Source organism: Eucyclogobius newberryi, unplaced genomic scaffold (genome assembly GCF_026437365.1).
Source record: "Eucyclogobius newberryi isolate DKJ021-1_F unplaced genomic scaffold, fEucNew1.0.hap1 SCAF_1, whole genome shotgun sequence".
Classification (NCBI taxonomy): domain Eukaryota; kingdom Metazoa; phylum Chordata; class Actinopteri; order Gobiiformes; family Gobiidae; genus Eucyclogobius; species Eucyclogobius newberryi.
The window spans coordinates 22,083,285-22,109,936 of NW_027315723.1; the positions used below are offsets into that span (position 1 = coordinate 22,083,285).

Below are 26,652 nucleotides of genomic sequence, written 5' to 3' on the forward strand. Positions count from 1 at the left end.
CACTTGCAGTCTCTATTTAGGATAATCAATTACAGATGTGGTACATATAGGCAACTTTATTTAATTTAATGAGACTACTACATCTTTTAGTGCCTCTTGTAAGCAACTCTCAAGCAAGGATAAATAAGAACATTACTATAAGGTCTGTGTGAGGTCCAATGCGCTGCACATTTTCAACCGTTATAAATATAAAACGGTCCCATAAATGTCTTCCAGAAACACCCTCATTGGGAGAGGAGCTGGCGCGCGCGGGGCATGAGGCGCGTGTGCGTGCTGAAGGAGCGGTGACCCATATTTCATGGCGGCTGGGCGCGCGTTTCCGGCAGCCTTCAGAACGCGTTTGTGGCGCGTGCCTCGGATCGGGCCTGAGCGCAGCCGCAGTGTGTCCCCTGCTCACGCGCGCGCCGCAGTCACAGAGCAGAAGTGAAACAGGCCCGAACGCGGCCGCGGCGCAACTCCCTGGAATCATTTATCCAAAAACAAAACGATAGTAATAATTATCGAACGCACGGGGGAATTTGTAAATTAACGAACGTTGCGGACATGACGCATTCATCTGAGGCATATTATTTATATTTTGGTCTGTTCGTCTCATTTATGGGCCTGATAATGTCGCCTTCAATTTTTTTTTACTTTGTATTCAACACTTTATAGCCTAAAAATGGCGAACAGAAATTTGATGATGTAATGTTTTTGTTATAATAATTGAGCGAGATTTTGTTTTTCCTCTTCTCGATGTGAATGACAGTGATGGATGATGTTTGTTTTTAATTATTTATATTCCATTATTTCTATGCTCTGTTTTTTGTCGCTATTTATATTTTTTCAACAGTAAATAAATAGATTGGCCTTCTAATTTAGTTGCGTCAGCTCCGTGCGTAAACTCTTGCGCGTCACGCACATATACAGGAAAACAAGCCAACGTGAATGTAAAGTCTTTATTTCAGTGCAGTGTCGGTGAACTACAAAACTATTCACATCCACTTCAGAAACAATGTACAATAAAACCAGTCTGTAAATGTGGAATCATTCCCGCACATGGAATATTAGCGTTTCCATTCACAAATTACGCACATCAACCAACAACAGGCACACGATTGACGAAATATGTTCTAATCAAATAACTAAATATAACATAAGGACATAATAATAAGACTTTCATCAAACACGTTTTGGTATTATTAAAAACAATACCTGACATCTGACAAATGACTGAAAAATTGTCTGCCTCTTCATTGCAAATATCTATAAATTCGGTAAATATATATATATATATATATATATATATATATATATATATATAGCTTGAAAAAGGGACCACCCACGAGCATATATATATATATATATATATGTATATATATATATATATATATATATATATATATATATATATATATATATATATATATATATATATATACATATGATCACATAAAATAATGTAATATAATTTTGCCCCCAGAGGCAACTGGGCGTGATTTTGGGCGTTACAACAGTAAAAAAAAAAAAGGAAATTAAATTTAATAGAATAATGTATCATAATAGACCAGAATATATGGCCAACTGAGGAAGATACTTGTCACTCAAGGACAGTCGTGTAAGGCCAAACCATGAATCAAAATGACAAAATAATCAAACTTTTGAATGTTCACAGTGCTTCAAAAATCATTTTGTGTATGAAACATTATTATTCAATGTGCAGGAAACAAAAGACTGGATTAGACACACAATGCGGAGCATGAACAAACAAACAAACAAACAAACAAACAAACAAACATGGTTCTTCCTCCTCAAACATCAGCAGGTTTGGAGTCAGTGCAGTTGCCATGTCCCTCACCTCTCCGGGCCACACTTTGATCTGAGACAATGGAGTGGAAAAATACAGAGCGCTTCCGTTCAATTTGACAGTTTCACTCAATATTGTCCTGTTCAGGGCGACGCAACATGCTCTTTGAACTGCTGTGGTTGAAAAATATGAATACAAAAGTTCTAATATTGGACTGAAGGACAGTAGACGGTAAGTACGGAGGAGGATGTATTTTGTTTGTTCTTCTTTATCCTCCTCACCAGATATGTCAAGAAAGCTCATATGAGAACCCTGCCTCGCTGCCGTGTAGTCAGTGGTTTTACAGTTGTCTCATCATCTTTGTAGAGCACCCAAAAGCCAACAACAGGGTGCAAAATGAGTCCAGGAGAGGCAAGGTGTTCAGGAAGAAAAACAACAAGGAAACAACAAAAGATGCTTTTAAAACACATTTTTTTGCCGTTCCATTTCCGAAAACCAAAGACAACAATTTCAGACACTGCAACATTGAAAGACAGGACAAGTGTCTCCATGGTGATCTGAATGACACAATGAGACTTTATAAAATGTGTTGTATAAAAACAGGGAGCACATATATATATATATGGTGGCTTATTTTCTCGTCGTGAAACATCAAAACGTCGACGTGGCTGCAGAGGGTTTTTGTTTGGAGTGTCTTCTCTTGTGCCGTGTGACCCCCGTGCAGACACTGGTGTGAGGACAGAATGTTCCAGCAGCTCCTCGTCTTTTCGTGCTGTGAGTGCCGTTCGCAGTCGCAACAAATAAATAAATAACTTAAAGCTTCTCTGGAGCGCAAAGCCAGTTCAGTCCAGGCTCCGGAGTCGGGACAGATCCGGCAAGAGTCCGCGCGTGAAGGATCTGATCCAGATACGGTGCAGGGGGAGGGGGTGGAGTCACACAAAAGGGGCGGGTTCAGGGTTGAGGGTGTGGTCTGCTGGGAGGAGCTCCGCTGCTGGAAAATGGAAGGTCCCTGAGCCAAACATGGAGACCTGGGGAAAGAACACATGATATCGGTCAGAACAGTACTTTCAGTGTTTCAAGTCAGAGGGAGCGGACAAAGAGGTGTACGCATTTTTGTGACCTTTTTGTTTTAAGCAGAAATCAAAATCTAATAGTTATCAGGCATTCATGATTTTTTTTTTAATTTTATACAGTGCCATGAAATTATACTATTTTTGTGGTTTACTAAAGCAATTTCTTTTGTCTCGAGTAGCCTCACTTTTGATAACGCACAATTTTCTATAGATTTTTCATTGTTTGTATAATTCCAACTGCAATTCTGCCTGCAGGTATAGCTAAACCTACCTGAATCTGAACCCAAGCTGTGTCTCACCACGCTTTTTGGGCAAATAAATCTGTTATTGCCATTTTTCCCCATTATATTTTCTTGTTTTAATGATATTAATGTCTTATGGATATTGAACTGACTACAGGGGCTCAAACTGTGATAAAATGTAAATATATGATTATATTTGTGTGTTAAAAGTTATCTGCATCATTAGCCTGGGGGGAGGGAAAGGCATGTATTTCTAATAACATGTGTGAAGATGTTGTAGAAGCAGCCGTGAGGAATGTTCCTCCCATCCTGGGGACCAGATGGGTAGAACATTCACCAAGGTTTTTATCTCTAAAGATAATACCAAAGAGTCGTAAAAGACAAGTGCCTTGATGTGAAACTGACCAATGAGAAATGTGACCCGCCTCCTTTTTATGTGTGATTTTAATAAAATGACTTGTAAGAGGGAGGAACGCTGAGAGTGATTTTGGAAAGTCGTTCAGGTTGCCTACAACATCTTGACTCGGCTAAGCCTTCCTCTCCCTTGCAAGCCACACAAAAGACTGACGTTTCTGTGTCGTTTAATATTTTAAGTTGAATTATGTTCTCTGACTGTTAAGTAATAGCATTGATTCATGTAATTTCTTGACACAAACACTGCACTAAAAAAAATCATTACCACACTTATTTTCCAATCATTATGAAATAACATTAAATTAAAGTGCCAACTATAAGATACAAATCGATAGAGTACATGCCATACGTTTCTTTATCTCCACAGATTTGAGGTGGACCGGTGCAAATTCACATCATTTATTCCACAATGTCCAAATGTTATGGCGCCGGCTTCATTGGAATTTACTGCCGCAGCCAGCATATGCTTGTGAATCAAATTAACGCACGCTAAAACGCCAGAGTCATCGGAGCCATCACTGTAAGTATTCAATGGTCATTCACTGCGAAACGATTTGGTCAAGTCCAAAGCGTGACGTCTGTCTGTTCCGCACGCGGTTAACAAAGCTGCTGGGATAATGAGAAAACACGGGGACGGCGTAATGGTGAAAATTGGCTCTGGTAAAAAAAATGAAGCAGCTCCTATTTCCATATAAAGAGCTCTATTAATCAAGGTAAGTGTCATTACGCCGCGGCTCATTGAGCAGTGAGAGTGCCTGTTAAATACTATTGGTGTGCTGGTGCGCCCACGGCACCACATACATCTTGATTTGAGAAGTGTCAGCTCGGGCCTGGGCTAATAGACGTTGGGAGGTGTGTGTGGGGGGTGCACCCTGGTTCTTAATCAGACTGGGGGGAGAGGGGGAATATGATGGATGTGCAGAGGCTCTGGAGACTTTAGGGAATATTAAAAGAATGTTTTTGTAAATCTGTTTCAATCCAGATTAAAGGGAAGAATGGTTTGGGGAAAAAATATCAGATTGAAATGGTTCTGTCAAGCAACTGGAAATACATTTGCAAGACTTAAAACTGAGATTTAGTTCACGATCCTGAAACAATCAAGCAGCATTAAGATTTGAGAGAAGACTGAAATATAAACTGCTAAACTAATACATAATACATCATATTCAAGAATTTTTCAGGCTCAATTTTGTTTTTTTGGTTTATTTTATCCTCGTTAGAACTATTATATGTAAAAGTAATAATTCTTTTTTTTAATATAAATTCAAATATTATTATAGTAATTGTCCAGGCTTTCTACTTCTACTTTGTTTGTGTCAGTGGAGCTTGAAGGATTTGTGATGGTGTATAAATACTTGTACAATGTTCAATGTTTTGTACACTGCAGAGGACACACAACCTAAATAAAAGTGTTTTAATAGAGACCCTTCATGTTCACATATGACTGTTGGTTTGATTATGATTCAATCAGCCCTACTGCAAGTTTCAGAAATGTGATTTACAATTGCCCATGTTAATTATGTCATAAAACTATTATTGCACCATAATAATTTATTGAGGAACATATTCTCAGTTATTGCCCCCCCACATAGATTTTATTGCTACTACATATTACATATATTACATGGCTGTCAGATAAACATTTGGACTGACGGTTTTCAAATGATCTTGTATGTAATAATATCCTAGTCTCAGATAGGGGGCTCTGAGTGGTCTTATTGGAGGAAACATTCAGTTGGAAAATCTACAATCTTGACCATTTGTATGAGTGACTAGATATTTAAGTGCTATACATTTCTCTTCAGGGTCAATACAATTTACAGAAGACATATTATACATACATAATTAACTATAGCACATACAGAATCAAAAACATAAATAAAGCAAACTGACCTATGTAAAGAAAAGTATTCAATAATAATAATAATGGATAATAATGATAAATTATGAAAATAATAATACATAATCAACAATCAGTCATCAATAATCAATAAATAATAAAAACAAAACAATTCAAAAACAAAATAAAAATACTGGGCTGGGCAGGCCCATAGAGAACTCAGAATAAGTACAAAATAAGATGCTCAGGTAATGACGTGGCATCCAAAGGAAAGAGGGGTTAATGCTTAGTCGCATTTCCATTGCAAGCTGTGTATTTTCATTTACATAGAAAGAAGCTAGGAGACATTTTGAAAACCTATTATGTATCACTTTGAGTGGGCGGAGATAGGAGGAAGGTGAAAATAGGTATTGAGCACTTACTTGCAGGACAACATAAGATGACTTAAACATGCATGCATCAATCAAACTCAAGCTCATTAAAGTGTATTTTGCAAAATATGTCTCCTTTAATTTTAAAATAGCAAATCATCACTTAACATTTGGCATTCACCCTTCTCAGTCAAACAGATCTGGAGCTGAGAGAATGTTGTTTCAGTCTCGATTTTGTTTTGTTTTTTGGACTTATCTTTTAAATATCTTATCTCTTAAAAATAATGGAAAACAACTATTAGATGTACTCTTTAGCAATGTTTCGAGACATAAACGACAATATTATTACAGTAATTGTCGTATTTGTGATGGAGAGAGTGGGACTACTCACGTTGTTACCCTGTTGTCGGCCTTGTCTCTGCCCCGCAGCTCTACATGTAGTGCCACTGTCCGTCCATGCCCATGTTCATCCCCATGCCACCCATAGGCCCTGCGGAGGTGGCACAGTGGGTTAGAGGCTCGTCTCCACACAGCACACACAACAAACTGTATGCAGACATAAAAGAGCTTACCTCCGTGTCGCAGGCCCATGTGCTGCTGACTGTCCAGGACGAAACCGCTCATTGGCTGACCGTCGGGGCTGTACGCAGAGCCCTGGCTCACTGACAGAAAATATGTAATATAAATCAATACATATAACACAATGAGGGTATACATATATATTTAAGATTTAACAATGATCACAGTATCAGAAAAGTCATCAAATTGCTCTTGAATTATTATGTTGCTGCAGCAAAAAACTACAGAGACCATGACCCTTTGCACTACAATGTAATTAACATGAAGGAAACTTGAAGGAAACTACAATAGTGCTTTGTGTCTGTGTAAGTACCTGCTCTGTTGGACTGGTCAATCATCGGCTGCACTATTCTTCTCCTGGCATTGATGAACCTGCAGAAGACAATGTTATGATTTTAAAATTTCTATTATTTTCATGTTTTCCAGACTATAAGTCGTTTCATAGTTTGGCTGAGTGCGACTTATACTCCAGAGCGACTTATGTGTGATATTATTGGTTATTTTCACACTGACAACCACAAGAGGGCGCTCTAGGCTCTAAGTGACGCAGAAGAAGAATCTGCACTTCCTCTACCTCTGGAGTTTGTGGAGTTGTTTAGAAGTGACACAGAGGAAGAAGAATTCAATGGATTTAGTGATTTGGGGTAAAACTGATGCTTTGGTAAACTTGTTAGCATGTTCTTTATGCTATAGTTATCTGAATAACTGTTCATATGTTACGTTAACATACCAGACACTTACCACAGTTCTGTCTGTGCCTCATGTAGCTGAAGGTGTTAGCGTTAGCATACGTACACCTATTCACCATGTTCTCTCATCTGTTATTATTTTAAACTACATTTCAAGATTAAATGTCTGTTCTTGGTCTTGGATTTTTATCAATTCTCTATTAAGCATTTTTAGACGTATACTCCGGAGCAATCTATAATCCGGAAAAACTGTATATTTAAAATGAAAAAGGGAAAAACAGTTCAATGGATTATTCAGAGGCAATCGTGCAAACTCCTCTATGGCCTCGGGCATTGATAAAGGTAAAGAGTTTGTCAATACCTCTCACCTGATGAACACAAGGGATCTATGTCATTTTCATTTATCTCTGAATCATTATTTATTGCACAAAACATAAACGATCAATAGTAGAAGGTTGATTGATCTTCAGTAATATCGTTGGAACATACCAGTTATTGACTTGTAGAATAGTGAGGCCTGTGTCTTGTGCGAGCTGCTTCTTCTGTTCCTCTGAGGGGTACGGGTGCTGTTGAGGGACAAGAGAGAACAAACTCCGGATTATAACACGCTCCTTTCATCAAATGTATGTAGACACGATGATTTTGCGACACTGTAGTCAAGAAATGTATTCAGTCTGTAGTTTTGACAGCAGATTGTACGTTTTTGATTAGATACACTTCTCTTCGCGCTTGCAGTGAACATAATTAATGAAAATAAGCCTACACATTTATTCCAGTCACAAAAATGAGCATTTCAATACTGATTTGCAATATTTCGCTAAAGATATTCAGATGATATTTTCACAAAGCATCAGGAATGTGCTAAAATGTGCCTGTAAACGTCCCGATTGAGGTTTAAGTACCGTATTTTCCGGACAATACGTCGCACCTTTTTTCATAGTTTTGACCGGGATGCGACTTATACTTATATTTATACTTATATACTTATACTCCGGAGCAACATATATGTGATATTATTTGTTATTTTCACACTTGCAACTGCATTTCATACTCATTTTCATTCGTTTGAATTATAGGCTGTATAATTGACATTCTAATTTTGCATATTTCCAGAAAAACAATTATACAATACGATACATTTTTAACATGTAGCTCCCACTACTATTCCAAACTGCATTTATTCGGACATTTCAATCACAAATGGATCTTCCTCAGGTCAGAAGAGGTTCAGAAGCGTCAGCTTAACCAACAAGTTCAGACTCCTCTCAGGGGCCAGTGCGGACTCTCCACACACAGAGGATGACCACGGATTGGCCCCTCACTCTCAGAGCCAAAAGCGCGTGGCATTGTGACAGTATTTGACATTATTTGACATTGCTTGACAAATTATCTGTGGGGTACAAAGAGAGACAATGGCCTCTATTGTCGGGGGGGCCGCGCTGAGGGCATTGCGGGGCCCCTCCAATCCGTGTGTGTGTGTGTGTGCGGTGGCAGATGGCAGACAGAGTTGACCTGTAGACAGAGAGCAGGGTCCAGGGCCGCGCTTCTATTCTGATCCTGTCACAGCAGCAGAATGTGGTGCGGCCGCGGTGATGGATGAGCTTCCAAGCACTTCATCTAAACTGCTTTCAAACATGTGTCGCCGTTGCATGATTTGGGCTCGAGAACGTGTGAAAAATGTGGGTACGCAACTGATATGCTACAAAAGGTAATAGTGGAGGTATTCCAGCCATGACTGCAACTTACGATTATTTGGCTAACCGCCTATAGCCTATAGATTTTGCATTTATGCATAGTTTGTACAATATGAAGCTAAAACTATGGCACCTGCATGAGTGATTCTTGATTATAACACACCAGACAAGGTTTTTCCATGAAAACCACAAAATAGGAATATAAAAGTGGAATATACTAAAAATTACAGTCAAATATAATATATTTGACCGCGATTTTCAGTATTTTCTATTAAAAAAAAAATATTAAAAAAAGTTAAAAGCTGCAAAAAAAAACTGGTTATGAATAACAATATAAAACTGTGTGTTCCTTCAGTTTTTGTGGGTATTTTTACAGGCCATACACTTTTTTTTGACCTTTGCATTACTTTACATTACAAATTTGAGCGTTTAAAAAAAATATATTTCTTAATATCATCTAATTATCAGCTTAATCCTACAAAATATTGTTGCCACACCCCTAATCACCAAAAATACATTCTTCTTGTACATTTAACTATTACATGTTATAGTGTTTGTAATAAAACTCTCAGGATATTGCATGTTTTATAGTTTGTATTTAGTCCAGGTAACAATTAGACATTTTTAAATTAGTTTTAGATTTTGTCTTATTGTATTAATTACGCTCATTCTGACCAGATGTTGCAGCAATTATCTAAACAAATCCACATGTTTTATGGTGCACAGTGCTGTTGGATTTTATTTTGTGGAAGCAAAGGTTAATTGGGTTAATTATCTAGTCATTAAAAAACTGTCACAATGTTGATAGTTGTTGTGATCGTAAACAAACTCTCTTACAATTCTCTAACAGGCTAATGGCTCTCACAAGCCTGTACAGCTGCACCCTCACTGGACCGTCTTCTGAAGGTCTTTAGACGTGATGACAAAAGCCTTCCAGCTTCATGCCACACAGACAAACACACGTTTATCCCCTCCTCTAGTCTTAATGAATATGTGATCGCCTGTCTGCTGTAAAAGGGCTTTCAGGGCCAAAACGCACTTGCACACTTTTCACAAACACATCCTGCCAACAACGCCACTTGTGCTTCAGTAACGAGAGCTGAAAGACCTGGGAAACGCAAAGGGGATAATTCAACAATCCGTCTTTATGACAAGAATCTAAAGGTGCGAATTGTAAAGGAAAGGATTACTCTGATTCAAAGCAGTGTTAACAAAACTCAGGACAAGAGTTAGGACAGCTGAGGGCGGAGAAGGAGGGGCCACGAGGTCTCCTAAAGGTTTTTGAGGCTTCAATCACTTCAAACCCCAATTACTTGTATTTGTGTGAGAGAAAACAGTTTTGGATTCCTTGCCTTTGACTGTATTCTCTGTACCCTTCATTCAGCACAACTGACAAGGTGGAGAATGCGGCAACATCAAACCGTTCAGATTTTCCATCTTCTGATCATTTTCAAAGAATTTATTCACACAGTTCAAAAACCTCTTTAGATCATTATTAAAAGACCGACTGTGAATGAGCGCAGATCTTTCAGAAAATGCTTCACTTCAGCGTAATACATATCACGTTTAAATATGCAAAAAAGAAAGTTCCCAAATATGAATTGATACTGAAATCATTATTGATGATTTTGTTTGTATATCAGTACAGAAACAAAACCAAAAAAATGCCGAAAAAGTTGGTCTTTCACTACTAGATCTTTTTATATTGAAAATTACAGTCTTTTATTTTTAATTTCCCTTTATTTTTTTTAATAATAAAAACTTTCATGCCTTTCTTTTAGTATCAAAATCAAGTTGGAGATTTTAGTATCATGACAACACAAAAAACAATAAACTACACCTTTGAATAGCTATAACTGTTTTCTAATGAGTGATTACTTGTCTGATTAGTTGGAGCAGCTGTATGTAGCAGCCGATCAGTGTTGTTGTTGCAGAACTGTATTTCCATGGTAACATTTTGTGGTTCATGCTGCAGAGGGGCGGGGTCTTACCGTTAGGTGCTGGAAGAGCCACGCCCTCATGATATTAGTGGCCACTTTGGGGAAGATGCCTCGTTTCTTCTGCCTCTTCTTGTCCTGGTCGTCCTCGTCTCCGGTTCCAGGTGACGCCAGGCTGTTGTCCAGACCGTCTCCTGCACAACACACAAAAGAGAATCTATATCAGTCTGAAATACTTGAAATATTATAATGATTTAAAGGTTCATAGTATAACGTTTTTGGTGGAGGATCCAACACCTGCTTGTCACAATGGAGATAATATTACTTTGCCTGGAATATTAAGTTAATAGTAAGTTGATGTTTAAAAAACAACAACCTTACAAGATGAATGAGAGATAAACTATTTTAACCCATTAGTAGATAATTTTGATTGAATATAACCAAATACACAATGAAATCAAATAAATAGATTAAACCAAACTAATCAAAACTACTCAAGTCTGATCTCCTGTAGCCTTCTTGTTGTGCAGTCTGCAGAACAGCCCAGTGATGCTGCTCGCTCCTGATGTGCCCTGAAAGGACAAACCCAGAGTGTGGCTCTCACCTCGGCGTGACTCTGTGGACACTGGTTAATGAACATGGGGCTGTGGAGTGCCAGTGCAATAAAAACACTGCTATTAATCCAATGTTAGCCTCCAGTTTGACGTGGGGTAATGAGAGGCGAGTCAGAGCCTTACATAAAATAATGATGTTCCGCTGGCCCCGCGCTATATGTGGCCCACTTCTGAAACACCACTAATGCTCGGTGGACAAGGAGCTAATCAGAGCCGTTGCAACGGAAAAGGCCAGTGAATGACGCATGCACCTGTTAGCATAGCTTCTGTCAGGCTACGAAAATGTAATATTGTACAATTGCATGTTTTGAGCAAAAATAATTTGATATTGATGTATTAAAACTATTGAAGAAGACAGAAATAACATTGCTATCACATAGAAAATATCTATGTAAGCTACAGGAGGTTTTTCAACAACGTTCTATGCAGCTTTTCAGATGCAATAATTGCAATAATTCAAATTACTTTATTATTGTTATTATTTATTAATTTTCCCTGGGTCTCTGCTGTATGGTATAAAACCAAGATGAAAAAGCACATCAATTGAAAGTTGCTTGCAAGACTTGTAAATAATATTTGTCTATGACAATGTTTAAATAGTCGAAAAGTGATTTCCCAAAGATCAGAGTTTATTTGAACAGTATACTTAGTGTCTTTTCATGGCGTCCCAAAGTGGAGAAGGGTTTGAAGGTTGTTTGGCGGTGGGTCAGAGATGAAAGCTCTGTGCGTTGCCCTGTGCTCTGCTCCTCTGTCTGCTCTTATCTGTGGGGCTGTGGACTCCTCCCATTAGCTGAGATGTGTTTGATTTCGGCGGGGAGCGCACCGACCCGAGCAGGAGGCCGTCTTTAAGCTGAGACTTCCTCCGCTGCCAGCTAACAGCCTCCAACACAGGGCACTCCTCAGACACATTAATTGTGTATCAGCCGAGATGATTTACTTTTAACAGTGGTGGTTATTTTTCTGGCCCTCGGGGCAGAGGAGCCTTGAAAGCCTGCCTGGAGGGCATGTGAATAATGCATCTGAGAGACTCCTCCCCCGAGGGGAGCAACCCTACTTTTCTTAAGATTGGCCTAGCATGTCTTTTTGTTTTTGGAGATGCATCAATCAAACGTGTCTATATGAGCCATATTCATGCATAAATATTTCAGTTAATGAATATGGACAATACAAGGGCATGCTCTGGGCCAGGGCTGAAGGGTGCATGGGAGTCCAGGCGAGTGTGTCCAGGGGTGGGACAGGATCTGCCCTCTGTCTTACACTAACACTGTGTAACATACTGTGTTTGAAGGAAGACCACAGCTCTGACCAGTCCTGTCCTTTTATCTGAACAATTTAAAAAAAAGTAACAATCAACAATTAATCAAACTAAAGTTTGATTAATTGTTGATATTCTGAGAAAACATAAACGCTATATTCTATTCCCTATATTTTAGTGACCAAAAATACACAGTCAAAAAAAAAAGTCACCACAGAAAAAAAGGGTCACATGCTCTAATGTTTGGTTGTGCCGCCTTTAGCTTTGATTACAGCACACATTTTCTGTGGCATAGTTTCAAGCATAAGCTTCTGCAATATTCAAAGATTTATGTCCATCCAGTGTTGCATTCTTTTTCACACAGATCTTGATGTGAGAGTGACCGCTGCACAAAGCCTTCTCCAGCTCAAACACTTTCACTGGGGTCAGATCTGTAGTAGATTAGTTTCTGCTTCTCCTTAGATGTTTTCTCTATGCCAATGTTTGGACCCTTCTCAAACAAACTGACATCTATTCCATGACCACGGGATTTATCTTTCCACATGGTTGTTTCAGAAATGAGAAGTCACTCACTGCTTCAGTCAGTTTTAAATACCGTGTTGCAGTTCAAAGATCATCACCCTCAGCAGTTATCCAGGAGGAGGCTCGTATTGACTGTATTTGCTAAGTTTAATCCAAGTGGTGACTTTTGTTTTGAGAGGCAGTGTATAAAGCAGAAACACTAAGGCATATCTGGCTAATTGTAGGTACTCCCACACAAACGCACACATGCGCACACACACCCTCGGTCTGTGGCTGTTGAAAAGTGGCCGCAGGGCACACGTTCTCTACACTAATGCTTTGTGACTGTTGGCGGGCAGTGCGGCTGTCTGTGTGGACTGTGACGCACCGCGCTCAGCCCCCCTTGTGCCAGTGTCGGCGGGGGGCGGAGGCTTGGGGAGGGGGGAGTACCAGAGGGAACACTACTGCAGGATTAGCCTGAGGCTACTCTGAGAAGCTCAGAGAAAAACAGCTCCTGAAGACATGAGGAAGGCTTCCTCTAAAGCAGGCTCTTAAACACTCAGCCTTTGTCCCAGAGACATGCATGAGTTTACATGTGTGTCAATATTTATCTAGTCAATTACATTCACAAATATTGTACGTATTTCTGCTCTTTTCATTATAGTTTTAATGTGTAAGCAATGGCATATCTTGTGTTTATATTTATGAATGAAATAAACATGACTGAATAAAGCTTAGTACATACTCACTGAGCTTGATCTGATCCCCTTTTGGAAGAAAATATTCCCCTATCTTCCAATTTTTCATTGTGTAAAAGAGCCGGGAAAGATTTTGATGGATTTGGTAAATACATTTTATTTTAAAAAATAGTGCTTTGCCAACTGTTTTGGTCTGTTCCCCCAATTCAGGACACCAGTTCAGTTCCAGTAATTACCCATGTACAAATTAAGCCTGGGTTAAGGTCAAACTAGTATTCAAGAGTATTGCAGTACTTGCAGTGAATGTGGTTTTTGTCCTGGGCTTCCTCCTTTGTGACTGTGGTGGGTTGTGATGAGAGATAGTGGTCCTACACAGAGCCTGTGGGACACTGCAGCCGCAGTGATCATCTCTGATTGTCTGTTGGTTTTCTACTTGGTTTGTTGGTCATGTTAACATGTCCATTAGCAGCTAGCTGAACTGATTACCCACAGTCCCTCATCAGTGATGCAGAGCTAGTGTGGTCTGTCTAACGATCTCAGGGGCCCCTCATCCATTAGCACTGTCATGGTGTGGTCCCCACCCCATCACACAAGGAGCATCAGAAGAACCAGCAGTACTGAGCAAGTCACAGTTAAATGACTTTTGGTCCAAATCTACGTCCACATTAACATAATGAAGCAGGAAGACTCTGTGATCAGAGCAGGTGCAGGGAATTATAATGTCATAATGTTAGCTTGTTCCATTAATGATGATATGTTTTCTACACCTTTCTACCTGACCAACCAGAGCCCAAATGTCTGACCAAATATGATATGGAATATCTGAAATATCTCTGCATGAGAAGCCTTTGGTTCACATAGACTTCCTGCCCTCACTCCTCCTCTCAGCAGTGTCCTGGGGTCCCCCACAGGATCTTTTGGTTCTTTTGTCCTGCTGTGGTCTTTGTGATGGACATTTCCAGAACCCCATTTCAACATTCCAGGGATATCGGGCCCTTAGCTGCGATCCACACTCCCACTCTGGGGGAGCGCGCTATCAAAGGGCCCTACAGCACATTACACAGGGGGCATAGTGCATCACACAGGGGCCACAGAACATCACACAGAGGCCAGAGCACTACACACAGGGGCCAGAGTACATCACACAGGGGCCTTAAAGCACAACAGAGGGGCCACCGAACATCAACCAGGGACCAAGGGCAACCCCCAGGGGCCGTCGAGCATCACACAGGGGCCCCAACGGAACAGCATGATTAGACCAGGGGCTGAGCTCACAACAACTCACTGTAGGCACTTCTTCTCGACCTGCAGCCCTACCGTCCCGCTCAGATGACACGAACAGCACACAGTCTAAGTATTTTCACACTATTAACACAACACACAGCACATTTGTGAGTCTAAAACACAATGATCTACTCTTGCTTCAAAATACCCAAAGTTGCACGTGAAAATGAGTCTCTGGTTGCCGGGGAGTGGGGAAGCCATTGTTTCTCTGTTTTCATCCCTATGGGGGGCACTGCATCCCCCCATCCACCCACATTGTACAGCAGGTCAAAAGGCCAGAGGGATGGGCTGGTAAACGCAATATATTCATGCTCTTTTCCACTCAAACTCGGAAGAAATAAGTTGAATCATTTAAATTTAACTGGACGAATACAGAAGTGTAAACACGTTTTAAGATGGGTGATGGAAAAATCTGTTCTGTCCCGCGGCTCTTGTCTGTGGGCGCATCCTCTCATTGTTGCGCTGCTCACTGAAGCCTGATGGGCACCGGGGAAAGTTACCTTCAAGTCTATTCTATTTTTACAGCAGCCACGGGGCACAAAAACAAGCCGTAAAACCGTGATGGACTCCAATTAGTGCATCGGAAACTCCAGCAGCCCGGACACGACGGACTGACAGGGGCCACAGCTAGAACCTCTGACAGGGATTCAGTGTCAAAAAGGATAATTTTGAAGACATCCGATGGTCAAACATAAAGTCACACAACAATGAGGGTGAATGTGAAAACCTGCTATAATTTGAAATGCCTGACCAAAAATTTGCAAATGGAACAACAGTCAAAACTGCTGAAGAAAGACTAGGATAACTTAAAAGTAACTGACATCTCCACCTCCACCTAATGGACCTCATTAAGATAAATAGCGATTCTTAATGGGCCTTTGCTTATCACCGTGCAGGGAAGTGTTTATCCGAATCTGTGTGATGAGATTAGATGGGCCCCCCACAGTCCAGAGGGGTCACCCCAGAGTCAGGCCTTTGATATGGAGAAGACTTTCTTACCCAGGTCACTAGTGTTGTCTCCGCTCTGTGACACGTGGCCCCCACTCGAGGGCCCCGGGGTCCCCACTGAAGGAGTGGAGTGGGCGTCGTCCAGGTCTCTCCAGGAGGCGGGGTTCTGAGGGGTCAGGAAGGGTCACACACCAGGAGACAAGACAGAAGAGAGAACATCAGAAAGGACAACTTAGTGTGTTGTCGGTAACAGCTAAAGGAGCAAAAAATACATTTAAAGTCATGGCAACATTTGAGACCTCTAAGATCAAAATAACAACCAAACAATAGTTTACAGTACTATCGTTCCAATTAACTAAAATGCGAATCAAAAATCAACCTGTAAGAACATGTGCTAACCTAATAAAATAACTTAAGTCTCCCTCCCTTCTGAGATTACCATGATGTCGCCGAGTCGATCTTATGCTAGAAGTCCACAGAGAGCTCCTGTCCTGTCTGTGACGCTAGTCCGTTCTGGTGTGAGGCCCCTGAGCGTAGCCCGTACTTATACTGCGAGGGCCCGGTGCCCTGAGCCGCGCTGAGCTCTGAACACACAGCCGCAGCCTCTTGAGCCACTCGGTGTCAGCTGTTCACCGGATGGCCGTCGGTGAAGAGCTCAGCAGATGACAACAAGCCGCGCGCACAAAGGCTGAGTGAATGGGCCCTTCTTAGTCATTACACTGCACACACACACACACACACATACACACACACTCCAAGGGCCGCCATGTGTTTCCATGTTTATCAAGCTAATGAAGGGCCCCATCTGTTGACACCCAATTAACAAACACACTGCAGGACACAATCCGCACGATGACCGTCTTGTAAGGTACTACTACGACGTTCTTCCTCATCTTACGCATCACTTTGACAAACGTCTCTGAGGCTCGGGGGACATCGGGGGACACTAACTGCGAGTGGAAGAGGAGTGGAAACTTGTGGTCGGATCGAATTGCGTAACTTTATAATAAGCCTGATGCATCTGAAATAAATGTATATGTACACGAGATATTCATGTTTAGTGTCTGTATCTTCACTTATGGTAAACGTTTTTTAGTGGAATGTTAATTTGTGAGCTGTAGGCTTACAAAAAAGTACATTATGTGAAATACATTATGTTTCTTTGTGCTATTTATCTTTTTCATCCCATGTGTTAATTAAGATGAAATTATATTTGTTTAGAACAAGGATTTATCATGTTACAGTATCAATGGCATACATTCAAGTCTTCAATATTGTGATTTTTTTCCTTTTTTTCTTTAACAATTGAGGCTTATGTAGATGAAAACTATTCTTAAAACTTAAGCAGAAACATGTGAGATAAATAGTAAAATAAAGCTGTCTTGTATGATCTAAATGCTGCTCTGGACAGCCGTTGTCAGCTGCTCGGAAGCTATGGATTCTCTGTATTCAGATGAGCACAAACATGCTTAGTGCACTTGTACGCATTTCTTTGTAAAAGCCAAAAATAGGAAGTGTCTGTGAAAAGAGCCCAGCAGGACACAGCCAAACAAAGACCCCCAGAGCACAAACAGCTGCAGCAGCTCGCCTGGAATCAACACTATGAACTCATTCTAAAAGTCCTATTTTACGACATCTTAAATGTTTTGTGGTCTACGGGTCAACTTCATAAACAGCTCCTTGAATAAACACTCAAATGCTTTATGAACAGGTTTCTTTTCGAGCCACTTTAATCCGTCATGGTTGCAGGAGCCAACAGCGATTTGGCAAGGTGGTACATGGGATGCCCACCCTGGTCCTCCCTGGGGAGAGCAGAGCCACGAGGAGGGACTCACGTGTTCGGCCAGGTTGGTGGAGGAGCCCGACAGCTCATCGAAGTCTGACTTGCACATGTCCCGGTCCTCGATGACCAGGTCGATAGGCATCTTCCCTTTGAGACAGCTGATGTAGCGGTGGCAGAAGTTATCACACAACTCGTGCACCTGGACACAACGTGGAACACCTCAGTATTTTATCGTGCATTGATATGATGAATCATAAAGAACACGGGCGGCACCTTCTCCAGCTCCAACAGGTGGAAGCGCAGCACTTGGATGGCTTGGATCATCTGCAAACACGGAAATGCAATAAGGCAAAAATCCTGATGCAAAAAACTATTTCCATTTAGTTAAATTGCAAGATTCCTACCAGATTATCCAACTCTGGATTCGATGAAAACAGAGGCTTTTCTGCACGAATCTGAAAAAATAAAATTCCAAAAATCCGTATTTATGCACTATTTCATTTTAGACATTTGAAATAATTTTGTTTTTTATAATGGAGTTCCTAATAAACAAACACAGGCCTTTTCATTTAGCACTATTTATACAGATAGAAATGATCTTGGTCTAGTCCATGCTTTGGCTAATTCATTCATTTTTAAAGTCTAAACTTGAATTATTATTATTATTAGCCTAGATCTATCACACACGCTGTTCCAGTGGATCCCAGCAGTGGTTTGAGGCAGTGTTTTGACTGATGGTCTGCGCTTCTCCATCAGTCAAGTCCCCGCGGCTCGTTGGGCAGCGCGTCGCGGCCGTGAGCGCGCGCGCTGTGGCCCTCACCTGTTTGGCGAACACTGCGATGTCCTCGTTGAAGGAGTCCGAGGAGCACACGTCGCCCCCCGCCACGCCAGGTTCACGCGGTGTGCACGTGGCCAGCTCGCACTTCTCAAAGACCAGAGCCAGCAGCGGAAATAACGGATGTCTGTGAAGATAACAGGCGTAACAGAAAATCATTTCAATCGAGACCTATAAAGTATAATTAGAAGCAGACTGTCTACTTTGCTCAAAATTACATTGAACAATCTTAAAACTATCTGGACTCCAAATGTCCTGATGCCGTGGATCTATGAAATGCACCCGTACCCGTAGATGTGGTCCTTGTCCCGCTTGAGTGCGTCGCTCACGGCGCTGCCCATGCTCCCGGGCAGGATGTTGTGCGGTGCGTGGGCTCCGTAGTGCTGTGTGGGGTGGGGAGGGGGCCCGTGGTTCAAGTGGTGGACCTGGGGCAGCGGCCGGGGCGCGTGAGGGTCTCCGTACATGGACGTGGGCACGCCGACGCCGTCCATGGCTCCGCCGTAATGTGCCAGCTCATCGTACTGAAGGAATGTATGGATCGATACGGGAGATCAGCCAACAGTAAACTGCCCTCGGGCGCGTTATAAATAAGATATTGTTGATTTATGACATGAGAGGAGAATTTGGATTTGTATAGGTCCATATACATTTTTATTATACGCTAAATTTTATTTACAAATTGTTAAAGGTTTAAACTTGATGAATGTGTTGAGAAGAAACGAAACGGAATCATAACCCACAGAATCTTTTAAAGAAGAAGGCTAAATTATACCATCAAAAATTATCTTGTAGTTTAAATTCGCGCCCTTTTTTCACTTAACACTGCTAGAGCCTAGGTTATTTTATTTGAATCATATTTTATTTCCATTCCTACAGACGAAAAAAAGAAGAAAATAACAGCGCTGCAAAGGAACGCGGGATATTTTTATTTTCTTTCTTTCTTTCTTTTTTCTTATTTAATCTAGCGATTAGAATAATGGATGATTAGAATAATGGATGATTTATCATCCATTATTCTAATACGTTTTTTTTCGTATGGAGAGGGCTTTACTTGTGCATTTATTATTAGTTATAATTTCCCCAAAGCAAAGGCCAATGTGTTTAATTACATAACTTGTCATTGCAAACAGCATTTCTCAACACACTTTTAGATGACAGTTTAAGTCAGAACAAGACACTTTTTTTTTTTTTTTTTTTTTTGTAATTCCATTTTATTTTATTATAGTCTAGACAACAGGGACCCACACATTTAAGTAAGCGCGCTGCAGCAGAAGGCCAGGAGCTGTCAACCTGGACTGAATTGATTTTAGGCCTTTAGTTGGTTTGTTATATTTTAGAGAATTCTTAGGCCTATAAAGTAATATTAAAAAATACTAAACAATGAGTAATGCCTCTTCACATAACGCCACACCGCCCAACGTTGTGTCATTATGCATTGTCAATTAAAAATACAAACTTTTGCGCATAAATCTTTCCCTCCTCAGTTGATGTTGTTTGGGTCGAATTGTTTTATTTTTCTCTGAACGTGACTTTTGTTATACAATCCTATAAACGTGCATAGAACAGAGCATAAATAAGCCATACAATAATTGATCTTTATCTGTCGAAACAGCACTGTTGAGACTATGGTGAATTTGAAAAAGCGTCAGGAGTTAGTGCTCAGTGAAGTCGGCTGCATGGCTTTATAAATCCGCATTCGAGTGTTCATGGGTTGTCTTTTTCCCCCACGAAGATATTTGCAACAAACATACCCTTTGCGCCATCCTCTTTGCGTGGTCCGAGGCAGAGGTACTCCACTTAGTGTAATCCAAAAACAAACTCTCAGGGGTCCTTTAGAAGCGCTTGGAGCGCGTTTTTCTTAAGCCAAATTCCTGGCTGGTCCGTGCGTCACCATGTGCTCACTGCCGTAGAGCCGCCGTGAACAGGAGCTTCTCAGAGGAATGGAGCAGGTCTGGCTTCAGCGCAGTCCGGAGCATCACTTAGGCCCCGGGAGAGTGTCTCGGATAAGATCAGCTCTGATCCTCTCTGCGTCCACGGCAAGGGTCCACGCGCTGTGGGGGCGTCTCTGCTCTCTGGAGGAGCTTATAGCTGACTGTCTCTTTTGGCGTTGCGCGCACGGCTCGTGACCGTGCGCGCGAGAAGCCTGAGACCCTTACAGCAGACAACTTCCGCTTTGTCTCCAAAGTAAAAGAGCCAAGAGGTCTGCGCGTTCTCGATCCCAGGACAAGAAACGGTCTTCACAAACAGTTTGGTTGATATTGTTTTGGAATGACGTCTTCGTGGCGTGACACACGCTTGGTGTCTCGCGAGCTTATCACACTTTCACTTTGGATTGTGCCATTGTGCCATGGATTGACCTGTACAACTCTCCTCGTGTTGGTCCGCCGGTGATGACGCACATTTTGTAGGTACATATTAATATTTGTTGTTGTTTGATTGGTTTATTTATTAGAACAGTGTAGGACACATATGGTTTACAATAATTACATATTATTAGCATACCCCTACCCACATAAAAGCGCACAAACAAATTCATAAATTGCACATATACATTTGAATTTCCACCATGTGAGATTTAAGTCAATGAGAAAAACACTAATAATAGACAAGAATAGCTCGAAATTGAGTGAGAAGAAGAGAAACCTATAAATTCCCACACCATTGTTCATCACTTTGCTTTGTGTGGTTTCAATAATTTAAAGTTGTATTGAAGAATGATCTTAATGTATAAAATGTGACTGGAAAAAAGGCTCCAGGGTTCAAAATACAACAAGGAAGCCTTTATCCCATACTTTTACAGTTCATTTTGTCCAGGTGCAGTAAAGTGCAGAGGTCATTCAGTATTCAAACCCTGGACATGGCATGAGTATCAGCGGTGTACCAGTTAGGCGTGGGTGATATGGCAATTGGGCAAAGAATCATTGTCATGATTTTCTTGGAGCCAGATCACAATGTCGATTTCATCATGTGTCATGTGAACTTTAAAAAATATATATTTTAAATTAAATAATTTGCTTCTTAGAAAACTTCACACTTCACTGTGATTGGTTGAATTCAACTGTCACTCACTGAAAGTGGGAAAATAATGATCACAATATGATGTTTTCACCAAAATAGCGTCATAAGAGCCCTATAGTGTCTTTGCGAGGACAGTGAGGACAGTAACTGGAAGTGGTTTAAGATGCAAAGTCAGGATCAAACCCTACATCACTGAGGTGATATGAAGACACATGTCACATGTCCCAGTCTGGGTCATAAATCCACTCTGACTGGCAGATTGGACGTTAATGGTTTATTTTTTCACAGATTTGCTTTTAAATCTTTTCTCAAACTACGTGTCCAAAACATGGATTTATTGGATTTAATATAGGCCACATTTGTTAACCATTCAGCACTGTAATTTTTGGGCCTTAAGGGTCAATAGCACAAAGTAACCGGCAATAAGGTACACAAATGTGTACTTATTATACAATAAGTGTATTTGTTTGTTTGTTTATTTATTTGGTCGGGGCAGTGAGTGTTAATGAACATACGTGAAATACATGCTGTAAACATGCCAGATTGTATTTCCTTCCAATGTCTTGCATTAACTCTCATAAACACACTCCGGAGCCTCCGGAGGACACCTATGCAGACACGGGGAGAACATGCAAACTCCACACAGAAAAGCCCCACGCCCCCTGACTACTTATAAAACTGATCAAGTTTGCGGACGACACCACTCTCATCAGACTCATCTCAGACGGGGATGAGTCTGTCTACAGGAGGGAGGTGGAGCGGCTGGTGTCCTGGTGCAGCGGTAACAACCTGGAGTTCAACGCCCAGAAAACAGTGGAGATGATCGTGGACTTCAGGAAAGTCACAGCCCCCCAGCCCCCCCTCACTATCACAGACTCCCCCATCACCACCGTGGACTCCCTCCGCTGAGGAAAGCCAAGCTGCCAGTGCAGATGATGGTACAGTTCTACACGGCCATCATAGAGTCCATCCTCACCTCCTCCATCACTGTGTGGTACGCTGGAACCACAGCCAGGGACAAACAGAGACTACAGCACATTCTGCTGAGGTGATCGGCTGCAGACTTCCATCTCTACAGGACCTATACATCTCCAGGGCTCTGGGACGAACAGGTCGGATCACAGCTGACCCTTCTCACCCTGGACATGGACTATTTGAGCCACTCCCCTCAGGCAGGAGGCCACTCCCCTCAGGCAGGAGGCCACTCCCCTCAGGCAGGAGGCTGCGGTCCATCCGGACCAGAACCTCCCGCCACAAGAACAGTTTCTTTCCTTCTGCCGTTGGACTCATGAACACTTTATAGCACCTTCATAACAATCCTAACACCCTAACAAGTAATGAATGTAAATAATGCTTGACCTATACCTTCTACTCCACTGTTTTGCACAGCTAGTTTTGGATAATTCTGATCTTACTGTATATTGTATTTATGTGACTTTAATTCTACATTCTCCCTTATTTGAACTTTTTCTAATATGTCTAATTTGTATTATTATTTTTTTTTATGGTGTAGCAAGTTCATAATTTGTGAATTTTATACAATTCTGGATTAAATAGAAAAAAAATAAGTATTAGTATGTAAATAACTCATAGAAAAGCTTATTAATTTACATTTTCTTTTGCAGTGTCTTGTCCCATAATGAGGAAGCGTTTGACTAAAAGTTTTTTTCAGCTTTTTTGATTCAAAGAATGTACAGAGCTCCTTTTGATATACCCCGCGTGTGAATTATTAAAAGCACGGATTTGAATTATAAATACACTAACTATAAGGAAACAGGCAAAACATGCAAGCAGCCTGGGGCTACATCTCTCCTCCTCTGCGCTCCTTCTACTCCTTTGTGTGTTTATGCGCGCCCCCCTCCCAGAGACACCCCCCCACCCGGCGCGCTCCGGCCTGATCTGAATAGAGGCTGATTCAGAGTGTCAGGGCTTGTCTTAAGTGTAATAAATTACCATCTCAGCCACATCACCAGAAAGGAGCATGTACCAGCATCCCTGACCTCCACTCCTCCTTCCCCAGCCCTACTGCGCTCCCCCCGTCCCACACACACACTCAGGCCAGTCCGGGTGTCAGCCGGCATCCACAGCTCCACTGAGGATCATTAGCATTGTCAGAGCTGGGCCGGGATGGGAAAAGGAGGCCAAGCAGCGCAGACCTGGATGGAGAGCATGGTGGGAGCGTTGAGCAGAAACATGGATTTGTATTCAAGACAGCAAGGAGGCGAGTTTTCTGTCAGTGCTGTGCTCTGGGTTGACCAGAGTTGTTTAGGGAAAGCTGCATGCAAACCTGAAGTGTGAACAACTCGTCCACACGACAAGAATGTGAGGAGGAAACAGCAGGGGCAAAAAGCAGAAGAGCAATAATTCAAATCAGCCATTTCTCATGAAGAGAGAACCACATCATGGATTGGAGCAAACGTCATAGGCACAGAGGACAACAAACATCATCACTAGATTAGGGAGACCATTGAAACATGCTATAAACTGGGATGAGGGAGCTGTTTTACTCCCATACACCTCTGATACTGTCAGGCAGGGGACAAACATAAACAGGGTTTTACCACAAACATGTGTATCAGACCTGTCTGTGGCCTCTGTTGTGTATCAGAGGCCATAGACAGAGGCTACATACAGGGGCTACATACAGGGGCTACATACAGGGGCTACAGACAGGGGCTACAGACAGGGGCTACATACAGGGGCTACAGACAGGGGCTACAGACAGGGGCTACAGACAGAGGCTACATACAGGGGCTACATACAGGGGCTACATACAGGGGCTACAGACAGGGGCTACAGACAGGGGCTACAGACAGAGGCTACATACAGGGGCTACATACAGGGGCTACAGACAGGGGCTACAGACAGGGGCTATAGACAGAGGCTACAGACAGGGGCTACAGACAGGGGCTTACAGACAGGGGCTTACAGACAGAGGCTACAGACAGGGGCCTACAGACAGGGGCTACAGGCAGCGACCACAGACAGGGGCTTACAGACAGGGGTTACAGGCAGGGGCTACAGACAGGGGCTTACAGACAGGGGCTTACAGACAGGGGCTACAGACAGTGGCTTACAGACAGGGGCTTACAGACAGGGGTTACAGACAGGGGCTACAGACAGGGGCTACAGACAGGGGCTTACAGACAGGGGCTACAGACAGGGGCTTACAGACAGGGGCTTACAGACAGGGGTTACAGACAGGGGTTACAGACAGGGGCTACAGACAGGGGCTACAGACAGGGGCTTACAGACAGGGGCTACAGACAGGGGCTTACAGACAGGGGCTTACAGACAGGGGTTACAGAGAGGGGCTACAGAAAGGGGCTTACAGACAGGGGCTTACAGACAGAGGTTATAGACAGGGGCTTACAGACAGGGGCTTACAGACAGGGGCCACAGTCACAGGTACAGGTACAGCTCACTTTGGAGGAAACAAAGACAGGGAAAACCAAACTAATCATAAGCCCACCAGAGCACATCCTGTCCACGGAAGTCTCCTTGATGCCCTCCAGGTGGCGATATAATGTGTTTCGAGCCAAAACAAATCATTATTTGTTGTCTTTTATACCTTCAGATATTAAGATGCTAACCACCAATAAGGAAATCTTCATATCTCCCGTTGTCTCTCCTGGACTTGTTGTCCCATGACTAGTGTCTTTCATATGTGAGTGAAAGCACAGCGTGAGCTACAAATGAATTGCCTATAAAGTGTTCTGAATCTGAGTCAGAATGTACCAGGGGCTCCAGACAGGGGCTCCAGACAGGGGCCACAGGCAGGTGTCTAAAGGGGGCATGACTGGGGCCAAGGACAAGAGCAGAGGAAGAGGAGCGAGGCCACAGACAGAGACGGCTCACACATGAGTAAACGGGAGCTTCCTCATGCTCCACTTTGACGATTATTGATAAATACTAATGTTCCCAGAGTAAAGTGTGTACAGACGGGACAGTCTTTGTGCTGAGGGAGAAATGTGGCCTCTGTCATTTCCATAAAGCATCCATCACAACACTCATTATAAATCCTTCAGCTAATGCAGCACTCACCATCCATCACTCTGTAATCAATTCACCCTGTGCTCCTGTTCATTACCCGTCCTGCAGGAGAAGAGCAGAGGAGCAAAGATGGGATGGCTTTTATACCATCAGTTATTTGTGGCAATGTTATTTCTGGGGATCAATCTCGAATCTGGAAACTTGGACTATATTTTGTTTGAACCGGAGCATATATCTCTGCAACAGTGATGAACTGAGCTGCATGCTGATGGCCAAATCCATTTGATATTTACTGGCCTTACTTTTTGAAAGCATCATTACAGCATTTTACACTGTTTGTGCTTTTCCCACAAAACCCAAGATTGATTTAAGAAGAGTTTAACTTCTGGAGGTTAAGTCGCGGTGCTGATGTGTCCTGAAGAGCTGTAATTCTCCCCCTGCCAGTGCGCGGTGGCCGGAGGTGGCTGCGAAGACCCCCCTGGCCCCCTCCCCGGGTGCGTGTCTGGGTGTCAGTATTAATGAGGCCAGATTTCATTTCCGATGAGCGATTATTTGACTGTTCATTTGGCTAAGATTTACGATGTGCGCCTATATCTGTAGCCCGCAGCACTGCTCTAGTCTTTAATAAAGGGAAATGAAGACATTCATCACCCGGCAGCAGTGAGCTCAGAGCACGGGGACACCATCCAATCTGCAGCCGCGCGGAGATCAGCGCGCACGGCTCAGACGCCTTATCTGCACCGGAGAGAAATGACTTGTCTCACTAACATGATTTAAAAGCCTAAAAATACGCGCTTCTCTTTCGGACGAGACTGTGTATGGAGACACTCCCGCGTGGCCACATTTCTGTAACCTCTGATTTTCATAAGGAAATAGTAGCTACAGGCTAGGCTACATTTGAATTACCTTTTTTACATCTGGTCAACGGCACATGTTTGTGATTATGTTTGTTTAGTTGCACTGGCTGCAACTAAAACGAGCCATTATCCAAAATATGATGACGACAAGTTATTTTTGCAACATTACTCGTCCACAATATATATATATATATATATATATATATATATATATATATATATATATATATATATATATATA

At 42.1% G+C, this 26,652-nt stretch overlaps 1 protein-coding gene across 1 annotated transcript; it reads right to left on the minus strand.

Annotated features, from left to right (window-relative positions):
- Positions 1 to 1,671: 1,671 nt before the first annotated feature.
- Positions 1,672 to 20,628, minus strand: meis2b (Meis homeobox 2b). The gene is made up of 13 exons (XM_072440160.1): positions 20,295 to 20,628; positions 18,832 to 19,064; positions 18,529 to 18,670; positions 18,113 to 18,163; positions 17,982 to 18,032; positions 17,761 to 17,907; positions 15,977 to 16,091; positions 10,680 to 10,819; positions 7,484 to 7,560; positions 6,619 to 6,677; positions 6,299 to 6,388; positions 6,118 to 6,216; positions 1,672 to 2,814 (listed from the first exon to the last, which is right to left on the minus strand). The coding sequence occupies exons 1-12, from the start codon at positions 20,304 to 20,306 to the stop codon at positions 6,158 to 6,160; spliced, it is 1,176 nt and encodes a 391-aa protein (XP_072296261.1). The 5' UTR covers positions 20,307 to 20,628; the 3' UTR covers positions 1,672 to 2,814; positions 6,118 to 6,157.
- Between the last annotated feature and the right edge of the window lie 6,024 nt (positions 20,629 to 26,652).